The sequence below is a fragment of the Salmo salar genome, chromosome 03 (genome assembly GCF_965601325.2).
Source record: "Salmo salar chromosome 03, fSalSal1, whole genome shotgun sequence".
Taxonomy (NCBI): Eukaryota; Metazoa; Chordata; class Actinopteri; order Salmoniformes; family Salmonidae; genus Salmo; species Salmo salar.
Genome location: NC_138293.1, coordinates 75,407,537 through 75,434,093, shown reverse-complemented (window position 1 = coordinate 75,434,093; position 26,557 = coordinate 75,407,537). Strand labels below are relative to the sequence as shown.

At 46.2% G+C, this 26,557-nt stretch overlaps 1 protein-coding gene across 2 annotated transcripts in view; it reads right to left on the bottom strand.

Annotated features, from left to right (window-relative positions):
• Positions 1-2,764: 2,764 nt before the first annotated feature.
• The window catches only part of LOC106601601 (speckle-type POZ protein), an 86,965-nt gene continuing 63,172 nt past the window's right edge, over positions 2,765-26,557 (bottom strand). For both annotated transcript variants that reach the window (XM_045715379.2, XM_045715378.2), the window contains exons 7-11: positions 17,379-17,556; positions 10,862-10,917; positions 8,756-8,878; positions 6,415-6,557; positions 2,765-3,705 (exon numbers count right to left, since the gene is read on the bottom strand). In XM_045715379.2, coding sequence (XP_045571335.1) covers positions 3,561-3,705; positions 6,415-6,557; positions 8,756-8,878; positions 10,862-10,917; positions 17,379-17,556 — 645 coding nt within the window. In that variant the 3' untranslated portion in view covers positions 2,765-3,560. The remainder of the gene's footprint in view (positions 3,706-6,414; positions 6,558-8,755; positions 8,879-10,861; positions 10,918-17,378; positions 17,557-26,557) is intronic.

The window sequence follows — 26,557 nt, the reverse complement described above, 5'->3', positions numbered from 1 at the left end:
CTTCTTTAGCTGTGGCGGGCTGACACAGCCACAGAGCTTGTTACCCAGTTTACAGCACTGACCTGCCGGCTCATCTCTCACTCCCATAAAGAGAGTGAGTGATGGGGTGGCATGGGAAAGAGGGAGAGGGAGGAGGGGAAGGAAGGAGAGAGCGACAGACTTATACAGCATGCATGACAATAGCACACGCCTCTCCTCTATCCCTCTATCCATCCATCTCTCCCCAACAGTCTAAACCGCTTACAACACCCACACACACACCCACACACACACACACACACACACACACACACACACACAAGGGAAGCTAGGACATGAGTATGTAAAGTAAAGAAGCCAGCTCAGAGGAGTCCCAGATCTTCTCTCCTCAAAGGCAAACTTGTTGGTATTATAAAGGAGAACTGACAACAATTCAAGGACAAGGCTTAGTAAGAGGAAGTGACACTAAATCATACATATAGAAATAACTTATATAGAAAAACTTCTCTTCCCTCCCACTAGCCCTGCCTGTGACCACCTTCCCTCCCCTCCCACTAGCCTAGCTCTGCCTGTGACCACCTTCCCTCCCACTAGGCTAGCTCTGCCTGTGACCACTTTCCCTTCCCTCCCACTAGGCTAGCTCTGCCTGTGACCACTTTCCCTCCCCTCCCACTAGCCTAACTCTGCCTGTGACCACTTTCCCTCCCCTCCCACTAGCCTAGCTCTGCCTGTGACCACTTTCCCTCCCCTCCCACTAGCCTAGCTCTGCCTGTGACCACTTTCCCTCCCCTCCCACTAGCCTAGCTCTGCCTGTGACCACTTTCCCTCCCCTCCCACTAGGCTAGCTCTGCCTGTGACCACTTTCCCTCCCCTCCCACTAGGCTAGCTCTGCCTGTGACCACTTTCCCTCCCCTCCCACTAGGCTAGCTCTGCCTGTGACCACTTTCCCTCCCCTCCCACTAGGCTAGCTCTGCCTGTGACCACTTTCCCTCCCCTCCCACTAGCTCTGCCTGTGACCCCTTTCCCTCCCCTCCCACTAGCCTAGCTCTGCCTATTTTGATTTGACCACTTTCCCTCCCCTCCCACTAGGCTAGCTCTGCCTGTGACCACTTTCCCTCCCCTCCCACTAGCTCTGCCTGTGACCCCTTTCCCTTCCCTCCCACTAGTTCTAGCTCTGCCTGTGACCACTTTCCCTCCCCTCCCACTAGGCTAGCTCTGCCTGTGACCACTTTCCCTCCCCTCCCACTAGCCTAGCTCTGCCTGTGACCACTTTCCCTCCCCTCCCACTAGGCTAGCTCCGCCTGTGACCACTTTCCCTCCCCTCCCACTAGCTCTGCCTGTGACCACTTTCCCTCCCCTCCCACTAGCTCTGCCTGTGACCACTTTCCCTCCCCTCCCACTAGCTCTGCCTGTGACCACTTTCCCTCCCCTCCCACTAGCTCTGCCTGTGACCACTTTCCCTCCCCTCCCACTAGCTCTGCCTGTGACCACTTTCCCTTCCCTCCCACTAGCATAGCTCTGCCTGTGACCACTTTCCCTCCCCTCCCACTAGGCTAGCTCTGCCTGTGACCACTTTCTCTCCCCTCCCACTAGGCTAGCTCTGCCTGTGACCACTTTCTCTCCCCTTCCACTAGGTTAGCTCTGCCTGTGACCACTTTCCCTCCCACTAGGCTAGCTCTGCCTGTGACCACTTTCCCTCCCCTCCCACTAGTTTAGCTCTGCCTGTGACCACTTTCCCTCCCCTCCCACTAACCTAGCTCTACCTGTGACCACTTTCCCTCCCCTCCCACTAGGCTAGCTCTGCCTGTGACCACCTTCCCTCCCCTCCCACTAGCCTAGCTCTGCCTGTGACCACCTTCCCTCCCCTCCCACTAGCATAGCTCTACCTGTGACCACTTTCCCTCCCACTAGGCTAGCTCTGCCTGTGACCACTTTCTCTCCCCTCCCACTAGGCTAGCTCTGCCTGTGACCACTTTCTCTCCCCTCCCACTAGGCTAGCTCTGCCTGTGACCACTTTCTCTCCCCTCCCACTAGCCTAGCTCTGCCTGTGACCACTTTCTCTCCTCTCCCACTAGCCTAGCTCTGCCTGTGACCACTTTCTCTCCCCTCCCACTAGCCTAGCTCTGCCTGTGACCACTCAGATGTCCATCTCCTACATGCTCCTTCTCACTACACTACTAATACCAGCGATCACACCATTCTATCCTAAAAGAGATGTAGGTTGTGTCCCAAATGGCCACCCTAGTCACGAGTAGTGTACTAAACATGGAATAGGGTGCCTTTTGTGCCACAATTGTAGCTAATGTAGAGTCTGGACGGTGTGTTAGGTAGTGGACAGAGGTGGCTGGGACACCTGGCAGATGATGACTGATAGACTGGTGTGGAAACAGCTTCTCTAGAGACTTCAGGGTGATGGGAATGCTGATCGGAGTCCTGCTGGGCTACAACCTCGGTCAACAGAGACAAATCCTGTTCAAATACACACCATTAGCCCAGTGGACCGAGGAGATTACATCTGTAGTCACAGACAGGAAGCACACTAAGACCAAGTCAAACAACTAGAACTGACAGTGCCAACAGGAAAGGCTATACACCACCAGACGTACCCTGGCACTTACAGTACAGTAGGATGAGGTGTGTGTAGGGAATTTAACAGACTGATCATGAGATGTAAATATGGCTGAGTGCAGCAGTTTGAACTGGGTGTTTAACCAGTCAATCGTTGGCAGACATGGTCACCACACACACTAATGACAACTCAGCAGATATTGAAAGACAACAAGGCTTTTACAATCCAAAATAGCTGTATTTTGTGTTGAGACTAAACATTTGTTAGCGTTTTGACAGTGATGTAGGAGTGCGTTCTAATTCCACCAATGAGGAAAGTAGTCCTGAAAAGGGTCAGAGTAAAAACAGTTGATATAATATGTTTTTGTATGTCGTTTTTCTTAGAGAAAAAGGTTGGACATTTTGAACATTAAAACGTGTTCATCTCCATCTTGTTTCCTGCAAAAATCACCTTTCTTTTCGCCCTTCGGTGAGAAAAATGCTTAAAATGTTATTTTGTACAAGATGGATGTCAAACATGAACTACAGGGGTGCTTCTCTGCTCAGGGAAGATGACTGGGACATGGTGGCACTTCATCACCCAAAACTTTCTCTTTGTCCATTTTTGGTTATTGTCTTTTTTGTTTGTTTTTCTGATTTCATACATAAAGCTTGGGTTTTTACACAATGCTACAAGGAGGACTTAAAAAAAATGTAAAGTAAAAAAACAAACAATTTACAACTTCTACCTCCCTCCTATACCCAAACACTGTTCTCTACAGGTGTACAGGGTAAGACAAGGTAGTCACTGTCTATATTCAGTTATCAGGGTGGATCATCCCTTTTTTTCATCGTCTTTGTACTAAATCCATACCACCCCCCCGTATTTTCAGCTGAGGGAGGAGGGAGGGAGGAGCTCTGGTATCAATCTGGGCGTCTCGAGGTTCTGGAGGGGGCCTGGAGGAGGAGGAGAGCAGAGTAGGGCCCTCTGTGGTCCCAGGGCAGAGCAGAGCTGGGCAAGGGATCCAGGGACACTAGGACTGTTTGAGGCGTTTGCGTGGGGGTCCCAGGAAGGGGCACTGGGCCGAGGCCAAGGAGCGATAGGCCTCAGCCACCAGGTGGGGGTGGGATGCCACCATGGACTTCCAGCCAGACGTCTCCATCACCTCAGCAGCATGGCTAGAGACAGAGAGAGAGACAGAGGTGGGGGAGAAAGAGGAAAGGGCGAGAGAGGGGGAGGGAGGGACAAAGAGAGAAAAGTCAGAAGGAGAGGAGGAAAGAGTGAGGCAGAGAGGAAGAAGGAGAGATTAGCACTGTTCTCACCTGGCCCCTCCATCCCATCCCTCCACACAGGCCTGACAGACTGCATACCACTGGGCCCTGTGGGAATCCCCAGCCTCCTCACACCCTCAGGGTGCAGTACTGCACTATCACGCACACACATACATGGCCTTTAATGACATTTGTTCTGTGTATTAGTGTGTGTGTGTATGTTAATGAAAGTGTGTGTGTGTGTGTCCAGCAGCATACCTCCCAGAAATCCAGCCCACCTCTGACCCAGTTCCCTGGTAGGGGAGACCCCCTGCTCCCTCTAATGGCCAATAGGCTGTGAGCTATGAGCTGTGCCTGGGGTTAGCAGACCAGCAAAGAGCACAGAGAGAGCAGCCACAGCTGGAGAGCAGGCCAGGCCCAGGGCGCTGGGGGAGAGGGGGAGGAGAGGAGAGAGAGAAGGGAGGGGGAGATGAAGGAGAAGCAGAGGGAGGGAAGGAAGGAGAGAGGGAGGGAGAAAATGGAAGGAGAGCGAGTGGAAGAAGAAGAGAGGTGGGAGCTAACGGTGTTGACTGCAGGGCGGGGGGAGGGAGGTCTGGGGTTTATTGGTTACACTGTGTAGTTTATTTTCTATATTCGTCCTCTTTATTGATTTCAGTTGTTGTCGATGTTGTCAGAGGGAGGAGGGTTGATAGCGCCTTGCAACCTGGAGTCCCCCATGGTCAATTTCCACAACAACACAGTCAAATTAAAAACTGTCATAATGCCCATAACCACAATTAATGACCAGGTTTAGGAGTGGAATCACAGGAGCGAGAGAGGACAGAGGAGTAGGCGAGAGAGAGAGAGGACAGAGGAGTAGGCGAGAGAGAGAGAGGACAGAGTAGGAGAGAGGGGGGGGGGGTCAGAGCATAAGGTAATGGGGGAGAGGGTGACTTAGAAAGGAAAGAACGACTCAAAGATGGAGAAAGAAAAGAGTGGATGTGTGCAGGAGTAGGGACTGAAGAGAGTACAGAATATAGAGGACCAAGGCCCTCTTCACATAATTAAAATGCCCTTATTGGTATGGCAAGTTCAATGGATGGCCTTCGTCAGTGTTGACTAAAGGGAACAGTAATGTCGTGTTCACATGAATGTTGACGAATCACAAACAACCAGCACATTGAGGAGCAACCTCATGCCGTGTATGGCCTCGGTCATAGAGAATCGCTTTAGATAAAAGGGATACTTCGGGACATTGGCAATGAAGCCCTTTATCTACTTCCCCAAAGACAGATACAATTGTGGATACCATTTTTACGTCTCTGTGTCCAGTATGAAGGAAGATAGAGGTAGTTTTGCAAGACAATGCTAACTAACGTTAGCGCAGTGCCTCAAAGTCTATGGCTATCTGCTAGCATGCTACCTCTAACTTCCTTCATACTGGACACAGAGCTATAACAAATGGTATCCACGAATTCATCTGACTCTGAGGAAGTAGATAAAGGGCCTCATTCTGAAATCCCAAAGTATACCTTCATATCCCAGCCATACAAGTTCAGATTTGTCAAAACATGTTTGCTGCTAAATTGCCCCTGTTAATATGGCATCAAATTGGTCTGAGAAGAGGTAAAATACTATTTCCAAAAAGAGTAATCGAGCTCCCAGTGAGTGAATGATACAGTAACGGTATGTGTTAGGTATTTAGCAAGAGTGTTTTGAGTGAGGGGTACAGTAACAGTGTGTGTTAGGTATATAGCAAGTGTGTTGAGTGAGGGGTACAGTAACATTGAGAGTGTTTTGAGTGAGGGGTACAGTAACAGTGAGAGTGTTTTGAGTGAGGGGTACAGTAACAGTTTGTGTTAGGTATATAGCAAGAGTGTTTTGAGTAAGGGGTATAGTAACGGTATGTGCTAGGTATTTAGCGAGAGGGTTTTGAGTGAGGAGTATAGAATGAGAGAGGGGTACAGTGTGTGTGTTTGAGTGAGGAGTATAGAATGAGAGAGGGGTGCAGTGTGTGTGTTTGAGTGAGGAGTATAGAATGAGAGAGGGGTGCAGTGTGTGTTTGAGTGAGGAGTATAGAATGAGAGAGGGGTGCAGTGTGTGTGTTTGAGTGAGGAGTATAGAATGAGAGAGGGGTGCAGTGTGTGTGTTTGAGTGAGGAGTATAGAATGAGAGAGGGGTGCAGTGTGTGTGTTTGAGTGAGGAGTATAGAATGAGAGAGGGGTGCAGTGTGTGTGTTTGAGTGAGGAGTATAGAATGAGAGAGGGGTGCAGTGTGTGTGTTTGAGTGAGGAGTATAGAATGAGAGAGGAGTGCAGTGTGTGTTTGAGTGAGGAGTATAGAATGAGAGAGGAGTGCAGTGTGTGTGTTTGAGTGAGGAGTATAGAATGAGAGAGGGGTGCAGTGTGTGTGTTTGAGTGAGGAGTATAGAATGAGAGAGGGGTGCAGTGTGTGTTTGAGTGAGGAGTATAGAATGAGAGAGGGGTGCAGTGTGTGTGTTTGAGTGAGGAGTATAGAATGAGAGGGGTGCAGTGTGTGTGTTTGAGTGAGGAGTATAGAATGAGAGAGGGGTGCAGTGTGTGTGTTTGAGTAAGGAGTATAGAATGAGAGAGGAGTGCAGTGTGTGTGTGCCACTCACTAGTTGATGAAGTCCACAGCCTGTGTTTTGAGTTGGTCTGCACTGTGCAGGTCTGCCAGGATGAGGATCTCTGCAGTGTTCTCCACAGACAGACTGGTGCATAGAGCATCCTCACACATCACCTTCAGCCTCTCCAGAGCATACTGACAGAGAGATGGGGGGGGAGAAAACGAATATATTTGTACTTGCTATCTATCACCATTTACAATAGGAAATGCTGGACTGTGTAATGATTTCATAACATCAAATTGCTCCTGTCACGTTAATGAAGCTAGTTTGACTTTGAGAGAGAGGGAGAGGGTTTGAAAAGGAGTGTTGACAGTGAGTGCTGGAGGTGGAGCGCGGGAACCAGGGAGAGAGAGCAGAGATCATGGTAGTGTGTAAACACTGAAAGGTGATTTATCTGACGTCCTGTTAAACCCTGGGTGTCCAACTCAACACGGTACAGTCCACCCACAGTGTAGACAAACACACACAACTCTGAGGAAGAAAGTCACTCACAAAAGGCCTGGCCACCATCCACACACTGACAGATAGGTGAGTGTGTCCTTGCGTGCAAATGGGCACATCACATATACACTACATGACCAAAAGTATTGACACCTGCACATCAAACATCTCATTCCAAAACCATGGGCATTAATATGGAGATGGTCCCCCCCTTTGCTGCAATAACAGCCACCACTCTTCTGGGAAGGCTTTCCACTAGATGTTGGAACATTGCTGCAGGGACTTGCTTCCATTCAGCCACAAGAGCATTCAGCCAAAGGTGTTCGATGGGGTTGAGGTCAGGGCTCTGTGCAGGCCAGTCAAGTTCTTCCACACTGATCGACAAAATATTTCTTTATGAACCTTGCTTTGTGCACGGGGACATTGTCATGCTGAAACAGGAAAGGGCCTTCCCCAAACTGTTGGCACAAATTTGGAAGCACAGAATCATTTAGAATGTCATTGTATGGTGTAGAGTTAAGATTTCCCTTTACTGGAACTAAGGGGCCTAGCCCAACCCATGAAAAACAGCCCCAGACCATTATCCCACCAAACTTTACAGTTGGCACTATGCATAGGGGCAAATAGCGTTCTCCTGGCATCCGCCAAACCCAGATTTGTCCGTCGGACTGCAAGATGGTGAAGCGCGAGTCATCACTCCAGAGAACGCTTTTCACTGCTCCAGAGTCCAATTGCAGCGAGCTTTACACCACTCCAGGCGACGCTAGGCTGCTTGGCCATGGAAACCCATTTCATGAAGCTCCTGACAAACATTTCTTATGCTGACGTTGCTTCCAAAGGCAATTTGGAACTCGGTCGCGAGTGTTGCATCCCAGAGCAGATTATTTTTAAGCGCTGCGCGCTTCAGCACTCCATCCCATTCTATGAGCTTGTGTGGCCTACCACTTCGCGGCTGAGCCGTTGTTGCTCCTAGATGTTTCCACTTCATAATAACAGCACTTACGGTTGACCAGGGAAGCTCTAGCAGGGCAGAAATTTGACAAACTGACTTGTTGGAAAGGTGGCATCGTATGACAGTGCCACGTTGAAAGTCACTGAGCTCTTCAGTAAGGCCATTCTACTGCCAGTGTTTGTATATGGAGATTGCATGGCTGTGTGCTTGATTTTATACACCTGTCAGAAACGGGTGTGGCTGAAATAGCCGAATCCCCTAACTTGAAGGGGTGTCCACATACTTTTGTATATATAGTGTACGTACCCACACACACACACACACACACACACACACACACACACACAAAGCCCCATAACATTGCTAATCAGCCAGGAGGACTGAGGCTGGCGATTCAGGTGTGTGTGTATTACATAAGAGCTGTACTATTGTGTAGCCAGAGAGGCTGCTGGGATAGCATCAGAGGGGTAAGGAGGAACTTAGTGAGACCTGGCCTTGGCCTCCAGTTATTCCAGCAGCTCCTTACAGAGTTACACACATGCACCGTTAAATAAATCACACACACTGCATGAGAAAAGAGAGGGAAGGAAATTAATGGGAGGAGAGAGGATGAATGCAGAGTTAAGATGAGGGAGTGTCACAAAATGAATCCTTGAGGAGCGAAGGGCAGCACTTAACAAACAATGTAGTGTTAGCGCATCAAAAGATCTGGGGTCCTAGCAATTACTCAGATATGTTGACACCTAACAAAGACCTAGCATCATTCTGCACACAGGACCACTACATATGGTACATAGCATCACATAGACCTCACACACATGAACATAACATACTGTACACGCCAGGGAACATTATAACATATGATATACTCACTCACTCATCCATACAATATGATATCAGATACGATACACACCTCATTCCTCCTCCACCCACACTAACCTTGTCAGCCGCAGCCAGCAGGTCGTCAGCCATCTTGTCCAGGTTGGGGGCTTTGCCCGTGTAGATGAAGCACATCATCTCCTTGAACACCTCGGGCTCCACATCGTTGATCTCCACACGGTTCTGGAGGAGAGAAGAGACCCAGGGCAGTGCTCAGAGCCTATATTACCACAACTTCCAAACATCAGACCCATTATGAGCGCTCCATTGACTGTGATCCTGTTCCAGCAGTCTTCCCATGATGCAGTTATCTACACTGAACAAAAATATAAACGCAACATGTAAAGTGTTGGTCCCATGTTTCATGAGCTGAAATAAAAGATCCCAGAAATGTTCCACACACACAAAAAGCTAATTTGTGCACAAAATTAGTTTACATTCCTGTTAGAGAGCATTTTTCCTTGGCCAAGATAATCCATCCAGCTGACACGTGCGGAATACCAAGAAGGTGATTGAATAGCATGAACATTACACACCTTGTGCTGGGGACAATAAAGGACACTCTAAAATGTGCCGTTTTGTCACACAACACAATGCTACAGACGTGTCAAGTTGAGGGAACGTGCAATTAGCATGCTGACCGAAAGAATGTGCACCAGAGCTGTTGCCAGAGATTTGAATGTTCATTTTTCTACCATTGGCCGCCTTAAACGCCGTTTTAGAGAATTTGGCAATACATCCAAAAGGCCTCACAACCGCAGACCACGTGTAACCACGCCAGCCCAGGACCTCCACATCTGGATTCTTCACCTGTGGGACAGTCAGGGGGGAAGAGGAAGGGGTGCTGAAGAGTGTTTGTCTGTCTGTAATAAAGCCCTTTTGTGGGGAAAAACTCATTCTGATTTGCTGGGCATGGCTCCCACCCATGGCTGCGCCCTTTCCCGATCATGTGAAATCCATAGATTTGGGCCTAATGAATTTATCCTTATGAACTGTAACTCTGTAAAATCGCTGCGTTTATATTTTTGCTCAGTATAGCTAATTTGACTATCTACTTTATCATTCATGTCACAAACCCACCATGTCTAAACCCATATAACACACACACACACACACCAAATAGTTGTGAGCAGACCAGAACACCAGAACACCTCTGAAACAGTCTCAACCCCAAAATTGAAAACGACATTTGAGATGTATTTTTTTCCCCCACAGTCGATTCCTGGAATTAATCCGGAGCATTCATTCCCAACGAACGGTGCCTGCAGCCAACGGCAAGCGCTCTTTATCGCTCGTCGGCACGGTAACGGTAACCTGAACCCTTTTCTCCGCTCCGAGAGGCAGAGGAATGCAGTAAACCAATTATGTTGCTGCTTTATCGTCGTCACGGCGACCTGAGGTATTTCAGCGGGGTCAGGCCGGGTATACAGACAGCTCATAGCACATTAATGTTCCACTCTGGACACTAACAAAACAGCACACTACAAATCAACCCATAACACATTAGCACAGACATACACGTGTTTGTTTATCACCAACAAACATTCATGCTGTACAGAGAGTACACATGTGATCTTTCATGGTCTACCAACACACACAAACACACAGACATACAGAGTCTACCAATACACACAAACAGGCACAAAGCTTGGCTATTACTGTGTTTATTTACAAACGCATTCATTCTCCCACTACAGACTGTTGAATCTGTTTTCTCTATCATATGGGGACACATCCCTCCCCCTCTCCCTGATGAAGACGCCCACTTATATAGCAATTGAGATGTATTTCCTCGCTGTGTGCTTTATAATTTCCCCTTTTGAACAGGGCCCGCATCAATATTCTTCCGACACGACCTCTAAATCACTGACGTTCAATCTCACCACCTCCCTATCAAATGAGCAGGACCCACCATGGCACGGGGCTCACACACACACCTAGCAAGGATCTATTTTGGTCAAACTCCCACAAATCCTACAGTTACAGATCTTACAGTGAGGCTGCCAACTCCATGCAGACAGAGGCAACATTCTGGAAAGGTACAGTAACTGTATACACACATCCCTGTCTGAACTAGTGATGATGCAACAGAGAGAAAGATATATGAAGATCCTCCCCACTGAGACACAGGACTGTTCAGGTCACAACACTGTCTACAACACTCACCTTTTTACTCTCCTCCATCTCATGCTCAAACATGGCACTGAACACTGGCGATCGGGCTGGAGGGGGTAGAGAGAGCAAATCAATATGTATTTGTCACATGCTCCGAATACAATGCTTACTTACAAGCCCTTAACCAACAATGCAGTTCAAGAAATAGAGAATAGAGTTAGGAAAATGTTTACTAAATAAACTCAAATAAAAAGTAACATAACGAGGCTATATACAGGGGGTACCGGTACCGAGTCAATGTGCGGGGGTACAGGTTAGTTGAGGTAATTCGTACATGGATAGATTGATAGAGCTAACGTGGGAGAGAGCGAGAGAGAGAAAGAATAGTCTGTCTGTCTGTCTGCCTGTCTGCCTGCCTGCCTGCCAGCCACAGGGGCAGTGGAAAGAAGGAACAGCCTCCTGTACACAGCGTCCTGCTACTGCTACTCCCAAGGCCTAATGAAGCCATGTTCAATGAGTTTGACCAGCAGCACCAGTTCTCACTGAAGACTAGCAGGGCCATGAACCAGGAGATACAGGATGTGCCCCCAAATGGCACCCTATTTCCTACAGTGGGGGGGGGAAAGTATTTGATCCCCTGCTGATTTTGTAATTTGCCCACTGACAAAGAAAGGATCAGTCTATAATTTTAATGGTAGGTTTATTTGAACAGTGAGAGACAGAACAACAACAAAAAAATCCAGAAAAGACGCATGTCAAAAATGTTATAAAATGATTTGCATTTTAATGAGGGAAATAAGTATTTGACCCCCCTCTCAATCAGAAAGATTTCTGGCTCCCAGGTGTCATTTATACAGGTAACGAGCTGAGATTAGGAGCACACTCTTAAAGGGAGTGCTCCTAATCAAAGGGAGTGCTCCTAATCTCAGCTTGTTACCTGTATAAAAGACACCTGTCCACAGAAGCAATCAATCAATCAGATTCCAAACTCTCCACCATGGCCAAGACCAAAGAGCTCTCCAAGGATGTCAGGGACAAGATTGTAGACCTACACAAGGCTGGAATGGGCTACAAGACCATCGCCAAGCAGCTTGATGAGAAGGTGACAACATTTGGTGCGATTATTCGCAAATGGAAGAAACACAAAATAACTGTCAATATCCCTCGGCCTGGGGCTCCATGCAAGAGCTCACCTCGTGGAGTTGCAATGATCATGAGAACTGGGCTGATTCCTCACCGAACTACATGGGAGGATCTTGTCAATGATCTCAAGGTAGCTGGGACCATAGTCACCAAGAAAACAATTGGTAACACACTACGCCGGTGAAGGACTGAAATCCTGCAGCGCCCGCAAGGTCCCCCTGCTCAAGAATACATATACATGCCCATCTGAAGTTTGCCAATGAACATCTGAATGACTCAGAGGACAACTGATGAAAGTGTTGTGGTCAGATGAGACCAAAATGGAGCTCTTTGGCATCAACTCAACTCGCCGTGTTTGGAGGAGGAGGAATGCTGCCTATGACCCCAAGAACACCATCTCCACCGTCAAACATGGAGGTGGAAACATTATGCTTTGGGGGTGTTTTTCTGCTAAGGGGACAGGACAACTTCACCGCATCAAAGGGACGATGGACGGGGCCATGTACCGTCAAATCTTGGGTGAGAACCTCCTTCCCTCAGCCAGGGCATTGAAAATGGGTCGTGGATGGGTATTCCAGCATGACAATGACCCAAAACACACGGCCAAGGCAACAAAGGAGTGGCTCAAGAAGAAGCACATTAAGGTCCTGGAGTGGCCTAGCCAGTCTCCAGACCTTAATCCCATAGAAAATCTGTGAAGGGAGCTGAAGGTTCGAGTTGCCAAACGTCAGCCTCGAAACCTTAATGACTTGGAGAAAATCTGCAAAGAGGAGTGGGACAAAATCCCTCCTGAGATGTGTGCAAACCTGGTGGCCAACTACAAGAAACGTCTGACCTCTGTGATTGCCAACAAGGGTTTTTCCACCAAGTACTAAGTCATGTTTTGCAGCGGGGTCAAATACTTATTTCTCTCATTAAAATGCAAATCATTTTATAACATTTTTGACATGCGTTTTTCTGGATTTTTTGTTGTTGTTATTCTGTCTCTCACTGTTCAAATCAACCTACTATTAAAATTATAGACTGATCATTTCTTTGTAAGTGGGCAAACGTACAAAATCAGCAGGGGATCAAATACTCCCCCCCACTGTATATATTGCACTATTTTTGACCAGGGTAGCGCACTAGGGAATAAGATGTAATTTGGGATGCACTAAACCACATAGCGTTGTTTAATTCATCAGAGATTTGTCAGAGAGAGAGAGAGATAAACCCAACCCCACAGCAGCACACATTTCAAATGGCTCAAAATGACTCAATAATTGACAGCCATTCCCAAAGGGAGACAGTTCCCCCCTCTAAATCATCACTGTTTCATAGTCTACATATGTTTTTCTAATAAAGAAATGGGATTCCTCTCTATTACAGTATTAGACTAGTGTGCTTGGGAGTAGGACAACTGGAGTGTTGTACCATAGCTGAGAGTTGTTTTGTTGTGAGTGTTGTTCCATAGCTGAGAGTTGTTTTGTTGTGAGTGTTGTTCCATAGCTGAGAGTTGTTTTGTTGTGAGTGTTGTTCCATAGCTGAGAGTTATTTTGTTGTGAGTGTTGTACCATAGCTGAGAGTTGTTTTGTTGTGAGTGTTGTACCATAGCTGAGAGTTGTTTTGTTGTGAGTGTTGTTCCATAGCTGAGAGTTATTTTGTTGTGAGTGTTGTACCATAGCTGAGAGTTGTTTTGTTGTGAGTGTTGTACCATAGCTGAGAGTTGTTTTGTTGTGAGTGTTGTACCATAGCTGAGAGCTGTTTTGTTGTGAGTGTTGTTCCATAGCTGAGAGTTGTTTTGTTGTGAGTGTTGTTCCATAGCTGAGAGTTGTTTTGTTGTGAGTGTTGTTCCATAGCTGAGAGTTGTTTTGTTGTGAGTGTTGTTCCATAGCTGAGAGCTGTTTTGTTGTGAGTGTTGTACCATAGCTGAGAGCTGTTTTGATGTGAGTGTTGTACCATAGCTGAGAGCTGTTTTGTTGTGAGTGTTGTTCCATAGCTGTGTGAGGGTATTATAGAGATGCAGTGCCGAGCTCGTTCTGCAGTAGACAGAGAAGCACCACACACTGTTTTAGATCACATGACCAATAAGAAGCCAATTTAAAGCGTTCCACTCAGCCAGCACACACACACTCCACAGCCCTTTTGATCCTGCTCTGTCCGTCTCCACAGCGATTAACGGCCCGGAGAGTTGTCACAGGAACGGTGGTGGAGAGGGAGAACAATGAGGGGAGTGGGTGTCACCTAACCCAGGTAGCGGAAGAAGCGAGGGAGAAGGAGAAAAGGAGAGGGGGAGGTGCAGACAGCCAGATGAGGGGGTGGAGAGAGAGATTGAAGACCCCAATACCACAGCAGCACACAATTAAAATGTCTCAAAATGACTGGATAATTGACAGCCATTCCCATTCTCCACAGGGAGAGTTCCTTAAAGTTTCAGTCAGATACTCAGTCATGGGGCTCTATTTGCGGCTGCCATTAACAGCCTGCTCTTTGGCAATTTCAACTTCTAAAAGCCAGCGCTCCACTATTTTACCTGTCTTATATCAGCTCGCGTGCGGTGGGAGGGGCGGTGCGGTGGGAGAAGTGGAAATATTTGGGGTGTCCTTAAATACGTGTGCCAATGTCCCAATTTCAAGCAGCGCTTCTGGTGATATTTAAGACTCACCAAAAGCTGGATTTTGCGGTAATGCAATTGGTTTCTAGCATTGATTTGGTCAGTGGAGGCTCACAGTAGCATAATCAGTAGCCTATAAGCAATGTTTTATAAAAAAATAGCATGAGCATCAAAACAGTCAGACATTCACGTTTTTTTCTTTATATTGGACATTATTTTTATCCATGCAGCTACTGTGAAAAGTTTGGACTCATTAGGCCTATGGAATGAAAGGTGCCAGTGACTGTAGGAAGTCAGTTTAGGAACATTAAGTTATTGCAATAGACTGCTTGTGTTTTTCCTTTATCATTGACAAAAACAATTCCATCTTCCACTTTAATCTGAACCTAAATGTGAAATTACGGAAATTCCAATTGCTGTCCTTGGCGCTGAATCCGCACTTAGCCTGTTAATTTGTTTACATTTTACGTGGCAAAGTCACTAACCGGCCATATCAACAGCGATGGTAGACTTATCTTATTATAATGTTTGGGCAATGTCCAATTGTCCATGGCTTTAAGTGCAATGTGTGTAGACTAATATTTCCATGTTGAAGCCAATATCAAAAAATACATTGGCTATGTTTGTTCTAACTAGGCCTATTATATGGTTAGTGTGTACTATTTAATAAACTATATTGCATGCCTCCGGCCCAAGAGCCCTAAGTCTACGTGTGCACACATTGCCTTACGCTCATGGAACAAGAGATGTGATTTATGATATCATGCTTCTGACCCGATCCTGTCTAGAAATATTGTTGTTAGTTAAATTTTTTCTTTTTTAAAGTGCTTTGTTTTTTGCTTGAAAAAACTTATTTGAAAGATTCACCATCTATGGGTTTATGGCAGGGATGGGAAACTTTAATGGGGCTGGGGGCCCCCCAAAAATCTAAACTTATCATGAGGGGCCACGGTTGCTTGAGGGTCTGCGAGTAGAACATTTTGGTTGCCCCCCTGTTGACAGTAGAAAGCCATGTTTTTAAGTTTTACAGTTCATTTTGTGCAATTCTACACGTTTTGCCATGGGGTGTAGAGAAAATGTTGCAGTTTTAAAAAGGGGCAATATGCAGAAATCACTCCGCCATATCCTGGTTGCTCAAATTCTAATAGTTCGCCTGATTTCAGTTTGTGACAAAACAAGCAGTGTAGAGGATCATTGGAACATCTAAAACACTGTGAAATATATTTTCAATAACAAAAAATAATATATTTTCAGCTGTTGTACAAAACCAAAAGTAAGAGACGCAAAAAAATACTTATGAACGGGAAGCATAGAAATAGTGTACATTGAACAGATCTACCGCTTCTTAGACTTGCTTTCAATGAGAATGACAGATCTATAACTCACATTTCTATAACTGCTGATAAACACATTTAGAAATTGCCCCTTGTGTATTCTACTCTTCTAATTCGCAACGGTAAGTTGAGACCCCAACTACTATTTCTGTAGAAGTGCAAATATGATCTGTGAGATGGTACCATTATGTTTATAAAACATTACATTTATGAGTAGTATAACAGTGAGTGGGCATTCGCCCTCTATTTTGGATCTTTATCCAGCTCCTTTAAAAAGTATGGATGTTTGTAAAATCCTACATAGTCCACGTTTTCTCTGTATTATATGCCCACGTGGAGCAATTATGGTGCCTTCAACTCAAAATGTAAACATAGCTTATTTAAAACAAGGTGCTGTTTAGTATTTATTATTTGTTCTTTTTGTTGTAATTTCACTCCCTTTTTCTCCCCAATTTCATGATATCCAATTGCAATCCAATTACAAGCTTGTCTCATTGCAGCAGCTCCCCAACGGGCTCACGAGAGGCAAAGGTCGAGTCATGCGTCCTCCGAAACATGACCCGCCAAGCCGCGCGGGTCATGGCGCGCGGGCTCGCTTAACCCGGATGCCAACTCCACCAATGTGTCGGAGGAAACACCATTCAACTGACGACCGAAGTCAGCATGGAGGCGCCAGGCCCGGAACAAGGAGTGGCAAGAGCGCAATGTGCCAAGTATAGCCGCCCCAGCCAAACCCTCCCCTAACCCGGACGACGCTGGGCCAATTGTGCGCCGCACTATGGGACTCCCGGACACGGCCGGTTGTGATCAAACCCCAGGCTGTAGTGATGCCGTAACACTGTGATGCAGTGCCTTATACGGCTGCACCACTCAGGAGGCCCAGCTGTTTAGTTATTACAATTATACACTTTCTTTTTAGGCCTTATCAATAGTCTAGTGAATTTAGTCTTGCTTATTGACCACACTGCAATTTACAGTAAGCTTGCCCCTGTATCAGTGTGAATGCTATAGCCTGTTTAATAATGTATTTCCATATTAAAGCAATGCAATTAAAACAATGTGGAATGCAAACATGTTGAAAATATTTAGCTAATATGCTGAAGGATATTTAACGAACTAGGCTATAAGGGACTAATATTGGAATTGGAGTTGATGACAACGCTACACATAAAAGACTAAATAAACAACTTAAAGCAACTACATACTTAGCCATGGAGCACGTTCCGATTGGTCAGTGTGGGGCCAAGCCTCGGCTGTGTTTTATAAGACCTTTCACTCCACTGCCAGCTACTGGGGCCATAATTCTGGTTGTGAAAATTGCAAAAATATTTCTAACGCTACCGCCAGCGCTAAGATTTAACATTGTGTTAGGTTTGTTACAATAGAGCCCATAGTCTGTGTTTCTGTCATTGATGTGTCAATATCTGTAAGAAGTCGGTCCGGTGTTCTGTGTGGTCAGTGTGCACGTGCGTGGCGTGTGAGACAAAAGTAGTCTTACCTGCCAGGATGGCTTTGTGTGCCTGGAACTCCTGTCCCGCCACACACAGGGAGCAGTCAGTGAAGCGGGAGTGTTCCCACAGCCCTCCCAGCTCATCGGCCAGCCTGCAGTCTGGCACCTTCACCATGTTCATAGTGTTCTGACCTGAGATGTTCACAGAGTCCTGCACCACACTCACCTACAGGGAGGGAGAGTTAGACGGAGAGACAGGAGACGAGAAAGAGATAGAAAAAGAATGAGAAAAAGAAATGAATAAAAAGAGAAAGAAAAAGATGAGAAGATCAGTCAGTCTACTCACACTGTATACATTACAGTAACCAACAGACAGACATCAGTGGTATTAGACCGTCTATCACCTTACACCTTCTAATGGACAAATCAGACAACACACACATCAAATCATATACAGGAAGACCAGCCATTAACAGATGATCTCTGCCACACCAATCAATACATCAACCGTTAAATAAAGCTGCCATGCAAACACACACCTCCAAGAATTAACGGTGTGCTCTGCTCATTTACCACATCCACTCACAAACAAGACACGCGGGACTTGACTCAGTCTATTAATCATTAGGGTGTGTGTATATATATATATATATATATATATATATACACACACACTCCATGCTGGCTTAGCCACCTGTTCAAGACAACATCGAACATACTAATTTATCTCACTACAGGACAGTGTGCGCCCCACACACAGTCTTGTACAACTAACCTTGTTGGGACACCAAATTCAGTACCATTCAAGATCCTATTTTCGCTCCTAACCCTAACACTAATTCTAACCTTAACCCTAAACCCCCTAGAAATAGCATTTGACCTTGTGGGGACTAACAAAATGTCTCCAGTTTTTGTTTGTTTACTGTTCTTGTGGGGACTTCTGGTCCTCACAAGTATAGTTAAACACGTCCACACAGACACACTCCTATTAGGTTATCAGCAACCTTTAAAACCACAGAAGTAAAGAACCAAACATTGCCCAACAATTTCCAAGAAGAATCCAAACATTTTGAATCAGAATTCCTAAGACACTGAAACGATTCCCGGAAAAATGTTTCATTACCACTAAAACTGTTCCCAGAAAAAGCTGTGTCATGGCCACTGAAACTCCCAAATGCATCCCAGTAAGGTGACCTTGCTACTGGGCTGTTCAGATGGGGAGGGATGGAGGCTGCCCCCCATGAAAAACACCCTCCCTGTCCCCCTCTCTGTCTTTCCTCTCTCCGTTCCTCTGTCTGCCGTCCCTCTGTCTGCCCATCTGACTCAGGCAGAGACGAAAGGGGAGAAAAACACACAATGAAAAAGTGTGTGGCAAGCAGGAAATTGAATGTCAAGGACCCTTGTTTGCTCCTGATGGAGGTGTAAGTGTTAGCCTGGAGGGGAGAGAAAGACAGGGCGGGAGGGTTAGACATGCAGAATAAAAAGACTGGGAGAAGAAAGGCAGGACAGGGTGACAGACAGACAAATAATAAGAGGGTATAGGATCCCAAGGAGGAAATAGACTCTCATAAACACAAGCTAATTTCCTGTGATGACATTACAGGGGCACAGTACAAAAAAATGTTGTTGTTGAGAGGAGAGCATTGTGACCACGAGTATTGTGTATCACTGTGTGTGGCACAGTCTGGTACCCACAGCTGGCTCCATAAATCACACTCCAGGGGGACTTTAGTATGAATGATGTACATCCATCTCCACACACACACACACACACACACACACACACACACACACACACACACACACACACGGCCTTAGCAACTTATACAAGGACTGGGAGAGACGGACATGTGTGGAGGAGAGATGAAGATTGAGATGAGAGAGAGAAGGAGAAAGAAGACAGTATAGGAGGCAGATTAAAAGAGGTAAACTGGAGACTAAGTAAGAGGCAGGTAAGTAAGTCAACACAGACAGCACTGGGTCTGTTGAAATGCACTCTGTATGACTGGTAAACTGGAGACTGAGTAAGAGGAAGGGAACAGGGTCTGTTGAAATGCACTCTGTATGACTGGTAAACTGGAGACTGAGTAAGAGGAAGGGAACAGGGTCTGTTGAGATGCACTCTGTATGACTGGTAAACTGGAGACTGAGTAAGAGGAAGGGAACAGGGTCTGTTGAAATGCACTCTGTATGACTGGTAAACTGGAGACTGAGTAAGAGGAAGGGAACAGGGTCTGTTGAGATGCACTCTGTATGACTGGTAAACTGGAGACTGAGTAAGAGGAAGGGAACAGGGTCTGTTGAGATGCACTCTGTATGACTGGTAAACTGGAGACTGAGTAAGAGGAAGGGAACAGGGTCTGTTGAGATGCACTCTGTATGACTGGTAAACTGGAGACTGAGTAAGAGGAAGGGAACAGGGTCTGTTGAGATGCACTCTGTATGACTGGTAAACTGGAGACTGAGTAAGAGGAAGGGAACAGGGTCTGTTGAGATGCACTCTGTATGGCCGCGTCTCAAATTGCGCCCTTTTCCCTATATGGTGCTCAACTTTTGACTGTAGGGAATAGGGTGCCAATTGGGCCGCACTCATTATCTATAGTGGTAAATACAGATGGGAGTGTTTCTGTTTCATGTCTGTCTGCTGGTATAAATAAACCATTAAGCATGGCGGTACATTCAGCCGCTGTATGGCATGGCTAGCCACACGCTAGGCTAGCCACACGCTAGGCTAGGCTAGGCTAACCTGGCCCATTATTCCATCAACTAACTAGGTGGAAACAATATATTACCGCATAATTATGGTGGCGATGTTCATTGATGGCCTTAACCCCTGACCTGCTGGTTTCTCTATTGACTCACAGCAGCCTGTTGATCTCTGCAGACCAGACAGTTACTATGGAATCTCAGAGCCCAGAAGATTCATTAATTTATGCGTCAGTCTCTTTTACTCCTCTACGTGTCTGTTTAGACTTACAATACGCCATGCGTGAAATAGTCCTGAACAAATTAGCAAATCAAGTTCATTAAGTTATGGAACACTTTTTCTTTTCACTCCAGTTTGTCTTATGTTCAAGATGAGACTTTTCTCTGATCAATCCAGAGCACACACACACACACACACACACGCACTCGGACACACACACACACACACACACACACACACACACACACACACACACACACGTCGCACGCACGCGCGCACACGCACGCGCACGCACACGCACACACACGCACACACACACACACACACACACACCTTTCCTCAGCTCTGCCTTAATAGGTGTGTGATCTTTTAAACTTGTCGTCTGAACCCCGAGCACAGAACTCATCAGCAGCTTTTTATAATGCATGACTAGCCCTTCCTCCGCTCTCTCTCCAGCCGCTCTCCAGTCAACCAGAGTAAACAGTGCTGCTCAAGACACACAAACTATATTGAATGCTAACACACTGTCTTTATAAACATACTTTCCTCAGAGGTATCAGCAATCCCCAAAATAAGGCCACACACATCTAAAAGCCCACACTCACACATGCATACATTAAACCAAATGACTTAAATCTAGGTGCTTAACTGGGGCAAAACATACCAGTCAACCCTGCTGGCAACCCATTAAAGCTTCATAGTGGATGAGCCAAATTATTCCCCTACTTTATTAGATGGTGAATGACAGTTAACACTACTGATGAGCATTCCATTGAGTCCGTGGAGACACCATTCAAACCAGGGTACTGGACTAGATCTACAGTTGGTATTTCAGTAGACCAGCCTGCACCTGCACCCGACCGCCACAGACATTTTTGAGTGGATCGACACAGAGACGGGGGCAGAGGCATATTTCATGCATGATTTGAAGTCAAGCTGGTGAACGACGCGCATGGGAGAGAGAGCGGACCGGAGCCACAGCAGCCAGTTTCCCATTGTTTCAGAGCCATGTGTTACTGTTGTTTCGCCAGGTTTGTTCTTCCACAGAGACAAACAACTGCCTGGGTGGCAGAGAGAAGTGCAGACAGACCGACGCAGACACACGGATGCAGGAAAACAGGCAGGCCAGCCATTCAGGTCCCTTGAAAGTAGCTGTGTTTTCTCTGCTGGAAGATCAGAGACACTAAACTGATAGCTTTGAGACGGAGGCCTGACTTAACAGCGCCTGAAGGAAGCGATCTGGAGGAGCACGGGAAGAAGACCGCTACTGGGTGCTTCCTTCTGTATAAGAACAACTAAAGGGGCTTTTTGATTGGGTTTAAAGTTCTGTTGATGTTGTTGCATCAAGGTGTAACTTATTCTCAACCTGAATGAGGTGGCCTAGAAACTAGGGTTTCTAAATACCCTCGTAAGCAAATTTGAATATTTGTACATTTTATATAAATACATGCAGTCAACTTGTGAACCAGGTAATAGACGAAGCAGATTACATTCATTATTTTGACTGTTACATTATTTTTCATTATGAAGCTTACTACTTGTACAGTACTTGTTCTCCAAAACAGCTGTCACGTGTGTTTGTTTACAAAGAAGCACAATGAGCAAAACGGGAGCTTCTTAAGGCCAGTCACTCCTTGCAGCGCAACTGAAGGTGATCAAGTTACACTTGTCTGATATTCACTACTAATGTTTGCCAGCTATATATCTTATAACTATTAAGTTAATTATCTAAGATGTGACAAATTCTCTCCAGCTAGGTTTTGCTAAACAGCTAACGTTAGCTTGAAAGATCAAGCTTCTTGTAACAGAAGAGATAATCCCCTCCTGGATTAAGATCCCTGCTGACTAATATCTGTTTTGTGTGTTTTGAGATACTTGCAAACTTGTATGAGATGGGTTGTTGGTCTTAGCGCTCGTTAGCATTTACTTAACCGCTATGGGTCTTCCTTTGTACCTGTTAGCATTTTGTGCACTACCGGTAAAACCGCCTATCCTGGGAAGGCACAAGCACGGTATGAAGGAATGCAAATCTGGATACCGCCTAACCCAACTTGGAACAGATACACTTGAGGTCAACGTTGAGGCGCTGGGGACACAGCGAAATGGTGAAAACCCAGTAGATTTTACTTTTACCTTTATTTAACTAGGCAAGTCAGTTAAGAACAAATTCTTACTTTCAATGACGGCCTACGAACAGTGGGTTAACTGCCTTGTTCAGGGGCAGAACGACACATTTTTACCTTGTCAGCTCGGGGATTTGATCTTGCAACCTTTCGGTTACTGGTACAACGCTCTAACCACTAGGCTACCTGCCGCCCATGAGGATCAGATGAGGATCAACATGAAACAAAGGCACTTTTCTCCTCTCTCACCATCTATCACTATTCATCTGCCCATCTCAGTTACTGGGTCTCTAACCCTCTTTCTTTCTCTCAAGTGTCATCTTGCTTTATTTCCCTCACTTATTCTCTCTGTCGCCAACTCCTTTCTACGCCATTTTACCCTCGCTCTCTCCCTACTCCAAACTAGGCTTGGGCGGTATATCGTATAACGGTGTATTTGGAAAAAGCCACGGGATGGTTCTTCCAATATTCAAAAATATTTATTCAAACTTATTCAATAAATGTTCATATTTGTAGCTACTTTTTAAGTTGTTACCTTCAGTCCACTTGTGCAATACGTTAGGAGATAAAGCAGATTGCTTTCTTCATTTCACCTGTCACATTTTAAATGATGAAGCGTATCGTAGTTCCCCAGAACACTTGAGCCAGTCACGTGTTTGTTTATAAACAGCACAACGAGTAAAGCCATGTGGTGAGTCCACAGCATTCTGTATCTATCAGTTAGTCTCTGTTGTGCAGCGCACATGAGGTGATGAAGTTCCACTTATGTGCAATTCACTACTCAATGTTTTCCATCAGATATCTTAGTATGGCTTTCTGACAGAAGTCAAAGATCTCTGGATGAGTTCTTTTTCCCCCTGTGCTTCCTACTAGTGTTTTTTCCCCCCTCCATTCTTCTCCCATCTGGTCCATGTCCACATGCTGCTCTTCCTTCAGAAAAGCAAGCATCACAACTTTGTTCATTTGCACAATTTATCACTTTATTTATCACTTTCGCTTGCCAATGTCCATACAGATCGAAAATGATATCCGGTAGTTAGTAGCTATGCTTGTATAACTTTATGAGCTGGGTTTGCCAGTCTTTGCAATTAGTTTGTCCGTTTTTGCCCGTTAGCATTTAGCTATGTGATTTCACTATTATAGTAGATTGTGCTAATTTTGTTAGCATTCTGGTAATACAGGCCCAATGGGCTTTTCTTGCGTTTTTAGCACCCCCCTTGTGTGCTATGCCGGTTATACTGTAAATCCTGGTATATGAGAAGGGCGATATGACAATATGAAAATCTGGATACCGCCCAAGCCTACTCCAAACCCTGTTACATCTTCTCTCAAACTATTTCCACCCTCTTACACCCATCTTCCATCCTTCCCATTCTTTCTCTGTCTATCCTCCCTAACCAAGTCTCTCACTTTGTGTCTCAGTCTCACTGAGCCTCTACACATCTCCCAGTCTCAGTTTTGGGGAGGTGTGTGAGGCGAGAAAGGGAGGTGTGTAGGGAGGTAGATAGGGGTGAAGAGAGCAGCTGGAGCATCTGCAGCAGTCTCCTCTGACAGCAGCATGGCATATGGCAGGGCCCTGTGAAGGATGGGCGCTGTCACCCGGCAAAGTGCTTACCCACAGACAGCCAGGAGAAAGAAGGGGGGGAGACAGAGAGAGAGCTAGAGAGAAGAAGTAAGAGGAGGAAACAGCTGAACATCAGCACCCACCTCATTTATTCACACTCCCTGGAAGGAGACAGTGGAGATAAAAAGAGGAGAGAGGATACGGAGGCGAGAGGGAAAGATAGAAAGAAAGCTCTGTGGATACAAAGAGGCTGTAGGGTGGTTAAGATGAGACAAGAAGCACTATTGTATCATCACTGTTATGAAGTAAGAGTTATACTGGGGTAGAACGAGAAAACCCTTCAGTGGTTCATTCACTCCCTGAGGTGACAGAGTGGGTGAAAAAGATGGAGGCTACCTGAAACAAGCCAATCATGCCCACCAGCCGATGCTCTCTGAAACTACCTCTGTCTGCCTAAAGGTGGACCACTGACTTACCAATTTAGGATGACAGAGTATCCATCCGAAAGACACTTCTGTTCAACTTTCTGAATAGAGCTAGCCACACTTAACAGTAAGAAAAACCCCTTAGGCACAGATACAGTACATTTTATGAGGAAGTTCTCCAACTAACGTATGTAAGGGGTGGAAAACTATGGTCCTTGAGAACTACTGGTGTGTCGGTTTTGCTTCATCCCAGCTGGTTTTGGAACTAAATCCTGCATACAGTTAGTTCTCCAGGACCGGAGCTAGAGATCCATACAGTACACTGCTTTAAAACTAGATCCATACAGTGTATTTAAACTGACCTTGGTGAGGTTAGTATGAGCCCTGTCAGAGATGAGAGAGAGCGAGACCAGCCATTTACCAGGGTGTCTCATTAGAGAAGTGAGGAAAGTAAAGACACTTCTCCCCCACATACCAACCCATTAATCTGTCTGCACATTTCTCCTAAACTTCTATCCATCCAATTCTGCCCATCATCTCCCCTTTTTCCTGTCATCCACATGTCCTTTTCTCTCTCACTCTCTCCTCCGCCCCCTCCCACCTCCTGTGCTCTCTCCTCCTCTGAAGGGACCTCTCCTTTCCTTCACTCCTCTTTTCAGTGCACCTGGTGACAGCCAGCACAGAACCTTTAATGGGAACTATCTTCTCATTAAATACCTGCAGGTGTCTGGAGTTTTGGCAGAGATGGACAGAGGGAAGATTATAGAGAGCGAGATCACGGGCGCGAGAGGGCGAGATCACGGGCGCGAGAGGGCGAGATCACCAGAGGGCGAGATCACCAGAGGGCGAGATCACCAGAGGGCGAGATCACCAGAGGGCGAGATCACCAGAGGGCGAGATCACCAGAGGGCGAGATCACCAGAGGGCGAGATCACCAGAGGGCGAGATCACCAGAGGGCGAGATAACCAGAGGGCGAGATAACCAGAGGGCGAGATAACCAGAGGGCGAGATAACCAGAGGGCGAGATAACCAGAGGGCGAGATAACCAGAGGGCGAGATAACCAGAGGGCGAGATAACCAGAGGGCGAGATCACGAGCGCGAGATAACCAGAGCGAGATCACGAGCGCAAGATAACCAGAGTGAGAGATAACAAGAGGGAAGAGAAAAAAGATGGCTAGAAAGGATGGCCGGGTTTGTTCTGGCACTCCCCTACATGACACCCAGCCAGTTCGCTGGTGTGGTGTTTAAATAACTAAGGAGCAGACAGAAAGAGGGCTTTCAGCTGGCACCAATTCACACTGGTACATGTCTCCTCTCCACCACACACCCTGTTCTACATCTCTGCCTGAGGGGAGAAGATGAGGGGCCAGGGGAGGGAGAGAGGATAGGAGAGGGAAGGGGGCCACAGGAGAGGATACGAGATGGAGAACAAATACCAGAAGAGAGGGAAGAGATGTGTGCTGGGCTCTGGGGCTATTCCACCCTCTCAGAGGCAGGACGGGACCATATGGCCATGAACGAGAGAAAGAGCGTGAGATAACGAGAGCGTGCGAGATGAGAGAGAGAGCAATAACGAGAGAAAGATGGCGAGAGAGAGAAAGATGGCGAGAGAGAGCGAGCACAAAACAACGAGAGAGAGCGAGCAAAACAACGAGAGGGAGCGAGCAAAACAACGAGCGAGCAAAATAACGAGAGAGCGAGCGACGGAGATATAACGAGATATATATAACGAGAGAGAGCGAGAGATATATATATACCGAGAGCAAGAGCGAGAGAGATTATATATATATATATATATATATATATATATATATATATACTGCTCAAAAAATTAAAGGGAATACTTAAACAACACATCCTAGATCTGAATGAAAGAAATAATCTTATTAAATACTTTTTTCTTTACATAGTTGAATGTGCCGACAACAAAATCACACCAAAATAATCAATGGAAATCCAATATATCAACCCATGGAGGTCTGGATTTGGAGTCACACTCAAAATTAAAGTGGAAAACCACACTACAGGCTGATCCAACTTTGATGTAATGTCCTTAAAACAAGTCAAAATGAGGCTCAGTAGTGTGTGTGGCCTCCACGTGCCTGTATGACCTCCCTACAACGCCTGGGCATGCTCCTGATGAGGTGGCGGATGGTCTCCTGAGGGATCTCCTCCCAGACCTGGACT